We start from the raw sequence: 9595 nt of genomic DNA, 5'->3' as shown, positions 1-9595 counted from the left end.
TCGACAATAAGAACTGACAGAGGCAGCTCAGCTCCTCGCACCAATGCGTCAACGGTAGCAAGCAGGTCTGCTCGAACTCCGGTTTGTTTGTTTCATGCAACAGAAATGTTGACAGTTGACACCAAAGATATGATCCACTAGTTTCAAATTTAAGGCCGAAGTAGTCTCTTATGGTAATAATCAGGAGAACATGGTACTTTTGTGGTGACTCTGAAACAATGTCAACAGCCATGTTCACAACGCCGCTGAAATGAATTGGTCCGGATTGAGCAACATCGGTACATGCAATGTATATTTTGCGGTATAATAAACTTTTAAAATATACAATAGTTAAAATTTTATACTAATAAAAATATTTTATTTTGATTTAATATTGGATCTCACATTAATATTACGTATATATGCCTAAAACAACAACATTTCATTATTTAAAAATTTTAAATCTTTTTTATTAATTAATCAGATTTAATTAAAATGGATATGTTTTAAAGGAAGAAATGGTTTGTTTAACCCATTTAAGTTTTATGTTAAACACTAAATAAAAAAAATGAGTAAGAAAGTGTGATTTGTGATTTGACAAAATTATGAGAGAAATTACTTAGACTACCATTTTCCTAATACATGTTTTTATGTTTACACTAACTAAATTTATCATTGGTTTTAAAGAGATAAATCATACTATATATTAATTGAGAAGTCATTTAAGTGATTTTTTCTTATGTATTGTTAATAGGTTAAGTTTTAAAAAATAGTTATAATTTGATTGGTTGTTGACGTCTATTAGCTATTTATTTTAATCAAATCTAAAAATAATAGGTAACTTTATAACTAATTAATATAAATTACCAAATAACACCTTTAATATTGCAAATAATGATTTACGGTAACTAATTGTAGAATTGGAGAAATAATATATATGTTTCATCAATTTATTTTTCTTTATCAATTATTTATATATAATTAAATAAAATACTTTAACTATTTTTTTATCGAAAAAAATTTAATGGTTATATATTCTTATATAAAAGAATTAGATTTGTAGGTAAAAAAATATTAGAACTTTTTATATTTTCTAAAGTCCACACAAAAACATTTACAAAATATTTTCATGATAAAAACCTCTGATCATTGTATTGGTCATATACAAAAAAAAATCTATTTTTTATTTCTTAAAAGCTAGAGTATTCATGGTTTTTTCACGTGTTAAAATATAATATAAAATAATTCTTCATCCAATTATCTGGATTAATTATAATATTGATTTTCTGTAAGAGAAATATTTGTAATGACTAAGGTTTACGTTGTTGAACTATTTTAAATCTCACAGATCTTCTAAAAATATATACTGAAATTTTTGATTATCCAACTATTTGAAATTAAAAATTAAATTTTAAAATTTTAATTATTATTCAAAAATTATAACAATGTAAACATAATATATATTTCTTCATATAATATAATTTACCTGCAAAATTGTGGACAAACACCTAGTTTCTATTAATAGTGTATACAATAAATCATAATACTCCCTTTGTTCCAAAATGTATGATGTTTTAGGACCATGCATAACTATTAAGAATGTTACTTTGGGTCTCATCAAGTCAGCTTTGCTAATTTTGATTGATAGATATTTTTGTACACATGGATAGAAGATTCAACCATTAATAGGAAGCCCAGTGAACTCCATACTTTTGAAGCTAGGCTATACGACCCCTGAAGATCAACAGTTTTAAGTACAACGATAAAAGCCATTGTATGATGATGGTTAAGTGATCAGAAGAGAAGTATATGTTTAGATCATGAAGATGCAAACAGAATCTATATAGCTCCATATGGTTTTTGTTGCTAGAGTGTGAGTCAAAAGAGCTATTATTCTACAGACAACAATACCGATAGACCAAGTATATCTATACGAACATGGAAGATCTTTCTGAGCAGGCCTTGCTGGTTGGATGAAAATAAAATCCGATTGTGTAACAAAAGGAGTAATGAGATTAGTCAAATCATATATCACAGAAAAAATGGGACTTGAGTGAAGAAGAATATGTATGTATATATACGAAGAATTATAAGCACAACGATTAATACATATGGATTAATAATAAGATGAAGCACATGGTGATGTGATCAATAAGGGCTTGAATGTGGAAGAGGCTGAGATAACTTCACTACAGAGCTCTACATCATGTTACAAAGATTGTTGAAGACAATACCCAGGGTTGGAGCCTTGCATATTAAGATTGTTGTCATGATATCCAAACCATTGTGTACCAAGACTTTTGTAGTATCCAAAAGTTTAACTTGTTCCCCGGGTAAAGTAGTACTGACACTGTTGTCATAGCCAAAGTTGAAGCCCTGCGTAGTAGCGATATTGTTGTTACCATAGCCAACGTTGAAGCCTTGTACCCCAAGCAAAGCCCTATAATTGTCATTGAGAGTGTTGTGATAGGACGATTGCTGAAGGCTTTGAGGAGGAATGCGTCAAACTATGGTGACAGAACGATCAATTGATCATTCAGTTCCCTCCAGCTCATCTTGTAAGAGAAACTAAATAATCTACAATCATGTTTCCTAGTGATTAGTAAAAAGGAAAGGATGCACTAAATTGGTTTAATTGTGTGCTCGGTACCAACTAGATTGGTTGATTAATATTTAATACATAATCTACCAACAAAATGAAAGTGCTATTGTAAAAGATTGAAATGAGGGAATTAACTTGATATACAAAAGCGACAACTGTTTCTAGAAAGAGATGCAAGGTTTATTTGTAAATGCATATTTACAGAGACTAGCAACGAAGAAAGTTGAATACTGGCCTCACTATGGTTGTGGTCAATTCATAATGCAACCGAAGTGAGGATTATGGGCAACTGGGGTTCATGATATATATGCCTTAAGTAAGTCCGTGTAGTTGCAGACCAACCCTGTCCTTGGACATTTTACCTTCACCTTTGTTCTTGTCCGCCAGGGCCTGCAATTACACTACAAAGCAAAAGTAAGTAACCCACATTTTGAAGTCTTTAAGCGATTATGATAGACTAATGTCACTGCTCTCTATATTACAACAAAAGATTCCAAAACGGGAGAAAGAAAAGAACCAACAGAAAATCTGAAGTTGTGAAAAAGAATAGCATCAAACCTTGGTGCTATAGACGTAGCCATTGGGCAACACGAGTGGTGGGTTCTCTGTGTCCATTAGCTCCTTAGAAATATAGCAAATAAGCTTTGAATGTTCCTGCTTGGGGAGTAAGGTAAAGGCAACGCTAGCTTCCGAAGCTCTCTTGTGAGAGCGGGTCCTCCTTGGTACAAACCCTCTTTAAAACCATATCTGGGTCGTGTCAATGTATAAACTTTAAAATTACAAAAAGAATCGCATTATGGCTTCATTGCGAAATTTTACTTTCTTCCTTTTAATTTCAGATGCGGAAAATAGACAATAAAATATCAATTTTTGATACAGAGTTTGATAGATACGGAGTTTTCAGTGCAGACAAGCCTGCTTGTGAGTAGATGTTCAATAATGGCTCCACTGTCATGCCATATAGCTTGCAAAATTCTTGTTTAAACTGATTAACTAAAACAAACATCCCACTGCCGTGGTTCAAATAAAACCTGAAAATAGCACCTACGTCGGTTGATTAGCCTATGCAACAAGCAATTCAGGTTCAACAAGAGTTGGTAGTAACACCATTTATTCAAGCCATTAACAGAGACGAAAATTTTTATTGAAGGATCACTGAAGCAAGCTGGTGTAAGAAAAGAGAAATTGAAAATTCTCTAGCCAGGTTTTTGGTCCATTTTAAACGAAATCAATAATGTAGTAACTCAATACAGAAAATATACAAAGCTGAAGAGCCAAAGAATGGCTTTTGAAAGAAGGAGAACTTGACCTCGTATGTTGTGAATTCCGTTCCGTGGTACTTTTGAAAGACCAAAGTGGCCAGGACATGCTGCAATTCGTTCATATGGGTGGGCTCCCCATGGTGTCAGATGCGTTCGAGCATAATGGATTGCTTGTTTGTAGCTGTCAGCTCGTACCAACTCGATGAATTCTTGCAGCCTTAGTTGGAACTCAAATTTTCTCTGTTATGAAAAGAAACCCAAACATAATTAATTAGCTCTGAAGACTAATTTCTCTTTTTAGTTCATGATACCAAGAGAAAGTAGAAAGCAAGCTTTAATTAATCAAAAGAATGTGGACAAACCCGAAAAGAAAAGAGCCCCACATACCCTTTTGTGGTGGTAAATGGTAATCTCCTAAAAGTACGTCTAATGGGAGAAGAAATAACTACTGGAGTTTGATAACGTCGTCGTTGTATAATGGCAGGTCTCCGTTATACGCGGGACATCAAACCGGCCGGTCTGATCCAGTCCGAACCGAGAGAGTGTTGGTTTTTACCTTTTAGCGAGTGGATCCCGGTACAGGACATAATTTGGATGATGCGATATTTATTTTTTTGGGGAGATTTTTCTAGAACGTGTTAAATTGTTTTTTTTTCTTTGCCTCGGTAATGTAAATATTGAAAATCTGACTATGTAGAAGTGTTCAATCCAGATTTTAATTTGATTTCGATTTGGATCCGTTTATTTATTTTTAATTATATTAAATAAGATTTAGTATATAACCAAATCTGCTATGAATAGTTTGGGTTATATTCTTAAACAAAAATATGATTTTAGAAACAAATTTCATTTTTTTTTATAAATCAGGTTTATTGCCCATACTACATGAGCACTAGATCCAATGTGAGTAGGATCACTCAGTTTTATTAATTTTTGGATACATGAAACTGAATTAATGTAGGATGAGTTTTCCATTATTATTATATTTTGCCATCACGCATAATGTTTTCTCATTATTAATAAACAACAAAATTGGATAAGAGTAGTGACCAGATCCTAGATATTATATATAGAAACTAAATGTTAAAAAAAAGAGCTTTTGAAAAATAAACTCTTAAATTTTGTTCTATAATTTTATTTTTTATTTATAGAAAATTGAAATTAAACCCTCAAAATATAATTAGTCCGCAAAATAGTCTTAGTCTCGTATATTTCTTATAATTTGTATAAGACTGTGTTTTTTTTCTATAAAATTATAATATTTTAAATAAAATTTGTAAATAACATATTACAAACTGTTGGTAGGATTAGAAAAATAAATAAAAAAGTCAAAATGTTGTGTTAAATGTCGGGAAAAAAATAAAAATAAAAAGTTAGTAGTATTAGAAAATAAATAAAAAAGTCAAACCGTTAAAAAGTCAAAAAGAAATGGCGAGACACAGGTCAGAAATAAAAAAAAAAATATATATATATATACAAAACCAAACCAAAAAAAACAGCATAAACACGACGGCCGCAAGTATCGCTACCTTCTCTCTCTCTCTAGAAACCAAATCCAACGTCTCCGTTTCTTCTCTCTTCAAACGCGTCTTCTCTCTTCTATTTTTAACCCTTTTCTTGATTGATTTGTTATATTCTTTTCTTCTCTTCGCCTCATTTCATCTTGAAATCGAATGATGGATTATTATTCAAGTTTCTGAGAGCAAAAGGAACCTTTTTCTTTCAATCTTCCTTTAGATTTTTCATCAGGTAATCCAAAAAAAGTTTATTCCTTTAATCTTTCTCGATTCATCAGATTCATGGGTTATCATTGAAATCTACAGATGATTTAAGTTTGGGACTTTTAATGATTTGTTTTAATGGTTTGTGGAAATGCAGATTAATGTTGTGTACGTTTGTGAATGCGTGTTTGAATCCTGAATCCTTTGGAAACGACGAGAAGATTGGGTCTAGCAATATAGTTATAAGCACTGATTTGATGAACGATTTGATAGCTGGTTCTTTTGGTTAGAGAGAATAATAATAATAATAATAATATAAAGCTTTGACATGTGAATGATGGTTTCCACAACATTCAGGAGAATCGTGTCCCCTTGTTGGAGACCTTTTGGTATTGGAGAAGGTTCTATTCCGAGTAGTAGTGATGATTCCAACGGCCGTCTCGATGGCCTGTTATGGTATAAAGACTCCGGTAACCATTTAACCGGAGAGTTTTCTATGGCTGTGGTTCAAGCCAACAATCTTCTTGAAGACCATAGCCAGTTAGAGTCTGGTCCTATTAGTTTCCATGAGTCTGGACCCGAGGCGACTTTTGTCGGTGTTTACGATGGTCATGGAGGTCCTGAGGCGGCTCGGTTTGTTAACGAGAGGTTGTTTTATAACATGAGGAGGTGCGTTTCTGATCAGCGAGGGGTGGTCTCTCCCGACGTGATCACTAGAGCGTTTGTTGCAACAGAGGAGGAGTTTCTCGGGTTGGTTCAGGAGCAGTGGAAGACCAAACCTCAGATAGCTTCTGTTGGTGCTTGTTGCTTGGTGGGTGTTGTCTGCAACGGGATGTTATACGTTGCGAACGCTGGTGACTCTCGTGTTGTCTTGGGGAGGCTGGAGAGTCCGTTTAAAGAGATGAAAGCTATTCAGCTGTCTACAGAGCATAACGCTAGTATTGAGTCTGTGAGAGAGGAGCTGCGTTTGTTGCATCCTAACGACCCGAACATTGTGGTCTTGAAACATAAAGTGTGGCGTGTGAAAGGGATCATACAGGTTTCCAGATCCATCGGCGACGCGTACTTAAAGAGAGCAGAGTTTAACCAAGAGCCGTTGTTGCCTAAGTTTCGAGTTGCGGAGCGTTTTGAGAAGCCGATCATGAGAGCTGAGCCGACGATAACGGTTCATAAGATTCAACCTGAAGATCAGTTTCTTATATTTGCTTCAGATGGTTTGTGGGAGCATCTGAGTAACCAAGAAGCAGTTGATATCGTCAATACTTGTCCACGCAATGTAAGTTATAACATTACTCTTCTTTGAATCTGTTTCGGTTTTTTTTAGTGAATCTTTGTTGTGTGTTGTGGTTTCATTAGGGTGTGGCTCGGAGGTTACTGAAAGCTGCATTGCAAGCAGCAGCGAAGAAGAGAGAGATGAGGTATTCGGATTTGGAGAAGATAGAGCGTGGCATCAGGAGACACTTTCATGACGACATCACTGTTATTGTCGTTTTTCTCCATTCTGCAAGTTTTGGAGTTCGAACTCCGGTCTCTGTCAGAGGAGGTGGTGTCCTCGCACTCGCAGGCAATGCCATTTTATAAGCCTTACTTCTTTTTTCTTTACTCAATAATAAAAAAAACAAAAAAAAAACTCATTTTATTCCTTTTTTTCATATTACAAATGTTTTTTTCCTCCGTTGTTTTATTTTTCAGAATTTCAGATTGTCTGATACTTTGTTTAAATTATTTTATGGAATTCAAAATTGTAAATTCTATTTTCTTTTTACCAAACTCTATGGTAACAAAAAAAAAAAAAACTTGAGGTAAAGCACGCTGGTTCGGTTTGAACAGCAAGCTTGGATAATTCAATTTTTGGTTAGCTGGTTCTCACAAAAACTTTATGAATTGAAACTAAATGAAAATTCGGTTTAAATTGGTATTTCGATTCAAAGTTAGGTTAATTCAATACATATCTATAATTGATGTGATTTGGTTATAAACTTACAATTTTTTTAATAAAATAACAAATCCAATCGAACCAAAATGATAACTGTTTTTCTTAATCCAGTGAACTGAACCGAATCTATAAACCAAAATTGAACTAAAACCCAAAAAAATCTAGGGCTTTACTTGTGGGTTGTGGCAGTAAGATAAAAGGTGGAGAAGTGAAAATCCATTTTCCCTGGAAACCCCTAATAGGAGCTGAGAAAGCGAACGGAAGAAGAACGATTGAGTATGAGTGCCGGAGTGAGAGTTAGCGTGTGCTCTTATCCATCGCTTGCGTTACCTTCGAGGGATGTTTCTCCCCCTTCCTCATCTCTCTACTTTGGTCGGAAAAGTCACCGATCAAGCTTCGATATTGACCTGAAGCTGCGTTGTAATTCAAACGAAACACGCAGAACCAAGCCAGTGTTAGCTGTTTTAAGTTCAAGGTAAATCCTTCCTTCTCTGAGAAGCCTCTGAATGAGAAAATAAAAAACAAATTAAGACTCAATTGTAAGTGAGATTAAAAGTTTTGTGCTTTGCAGTCGTGTTCCGGAGCTTGATTCCTCTTCCGAACCACCTCAAGTGTTCGATGGCTCGACAAGGTTCTTTTGTCTTATTTTTTTAGGAAAAAGAGAGAGAGAGACTTTGTTTGATGAAATGTTTTTGGTTTCTTTGGTTTGAAAGGTTGTACATATCTTACTCTTGCCCATTTGCGCAACGCGCGTGGCTTGCTCGGAACTACAAGGTTTACATTTTTATCTCGCTGCTTCCATGTTAAGAGATATGAAGCTAGTTCGATTTACATCAATGTTACGTTGTTTTGCAGAATCTGCGTGACAAGATAGAACTTGTACCGATTAATCTCAAGAACAGGCCTGCTTGGTACAAGGAGAAAGTGTACCCGGCTAACAAGGTGAAAGCTTTTTTCTCTCTCTTGTGCTTCATGATCTGATTTGAGTAGTGCTAGGTGCTATAAAGTGTCTTGTTCTTATGATAGGTGCCTGCATTAGAGCATAATAACAAAGTAATAGGAGAGAGCCTTGACGTGATTAAGTACATCGACGCCAATTTCGAAGGGCCTTCACTTGCACCCAATGTGAGTTCTTTATTTTGTTGAGCTCAATATCTCTTTGCTAAGAAAGAGATAACATATATGTGGAATAACAATAGAGTGTAGAGAAGGAAGCATTCGCTGATGAGTTAATCTCTTACACCGACTCCTTCTCCAAGGCCGTACGATCCACATTATCAGGTGAAGACATTGATGCAGCAGGTAACTAATTTACAAGATATTGCCTTCCCTTTTGAGTTTGCACTTTACACAAACATTATTTTTCACGTGTACGATGAATTGTCTTGCGTTTCTTCAGATGTTGCATTTGATTACATTGAGAAGGCTCTTTCCAAATACAAATATCCCAAATACAAAGGAGGGCCTTTCTTCCTTTGCCGATTTAGTTTGGTATTTGTCCATTTTCTTCTTCAGTTTCTTCAGCTATATTTGATGCTTGAGTCTAAAATGGTGATTGGTGAATGATTAATTACACACAGGTTGATATTGCATATATTCCATTCATAGAGAGATTCCATCTTATCTTTAAGGATGTGATGAATGTGGACATCACAGCTGGTCGGCCCAACCTCGCCTATTGGCTTAAGGTTACACCTTTTTATTCAGTTTTTGTATCTATCTTTCATCTTAAAGACAAAAATCTCCCCCAACTAATCTCTGGATATTCGCCTTCGTGTCCAGGAGATGAACACTATGGAACATTACACAGAAACCCGTCAAGATCCACAAGAGATAATTGAGAGATACAAGAAACGAGCCCAAGCAGAAGCACGTCCCTAAGCAGATGAGATATCATAACCAAAGATTTGTTTTATATATCATTTATATTATATCCGGACACGTGCAACAGCTGTTTTTCATAATGTGAGAGTTCATGAGACCAAGCAAGTCTACAAACTAGAATGAAACTGCACCTGCTTTGCTTTCTCTTTCCTTAGATTTCCCATAAGTTCGTGCTTGCTGTTTCAATAGAATTCAGTGTGTAGCGACGAGA

General features: G+C 34.9%; 2 protein-coding genes across 2 annotated transcripts; both read left to right on the top strand.

Annotated features, from left to right (window-relative positions):
- Window positions 1-5341: 5341 nt before the first annotated feature.
- LOC106434007 (probable protein phosphatase 2C 48) lies at window positions 5342-7324 on the top strand. Its single transcript, XM_013874845.3, has 3 exons — window positions 5342-5592; window positions 5722-6840; window positions 6921-7324. The coding sequence occupies exons 2-3, from the start codon at window positions 5899-5901 to the stop codon at window positions 7143-7145; spliced, it is 1167 nt and encodes a 388-aa protein (XP_013730299.1). The 5' UTR covers window positions 5342-5592; window positions 5722-5898; the 3' UTR covers window positions 7146-7324.
- A 344-nt stretch (window positions 7325-7668) lies between these two features.
- On the top strand, window positions 7669-9485 carry LOC106415039 (glutathione S-transferase L2, chloroplastic). Its single transcript, XM_013855651.3, has 9 exons — window positions 7669-7975; window positions 8072-8131; window positions 8214-8274; window positions 8356-8442; window positions 8527-8625; window positions 8700-8802; window positions 8900-8991; window positions 9081-9188; window positions 9283-9485. Exons 1-9 carry the CDS (start codon window positions 7779-7781, stop codon window positions 9379-9381), a joined length of 906 nt encoding a protein of 301 aa, XP_013711105.2. The 5' UTR covers window positions 7669-7778; the 3' UTR covers window positions 9382-9485.
- Window positions 9486-9595: the final 110 nt, after the last annotated feature.

Source organism: Brassica napus, chromosome C8 (assembly GCF_020379485.1).
Source record: "Brassica napus cultivar Da-Ae chromosome C8, Da-Ae, whole genome shotgun sequence".
Taxonomy (NCBI): domain Eukaryota; kingdom Viridiplantae; phylum Streptophyta; class Magnoliopsida; order Brassicales; family Brassicaceae; genus Brassica; species Brassica napus.
The sequence above is the reverse complement of the archived record's forward strand: the minus strand, read 5'-3'. Positions and strand labels throughout refer to the sequence as shown.

Excerpts from the sequence above, each read along its gene's own strand:
- LOC106434007 (XM_013874845.3), top strand. The coding sequence starts at position 5,899 with ATGATGGTTTCCACAACATTCAGGAGAATCGTGTCCCCTTGTTGGAGA. Across the intron at positions 6,841-6,920 it reads TCAATACTTGTCCACGCAAT|GGTGTGGCTCGGAGGTTACT; the intron begins GTAAGTTATAAC and ends TGGTTTCATTAG.
- LOC106415039 (XM_013855651.3), top strand. The coding sequence starts at position 7,779 with ATGAGTGCCGGAGTGAGAGTTAGCGTGTGCTCTTATCCATCGCTTGCG. Across the intron at positions 8,803-8,899 it reads TGAAGACATTGATGCAGCAG|ATGTTGCATTTGATTACATT; the intron begins GTAACTAATTTA and ends GCGTTTCTTCAG. Across the intron at positions 8,992-9,080 it reads TCCTTTGCCGATTTAGTTTG|GTTGATATTGCATATATTCC; the intron begins GTATTTGTCCAT and ends AATTACACACAG.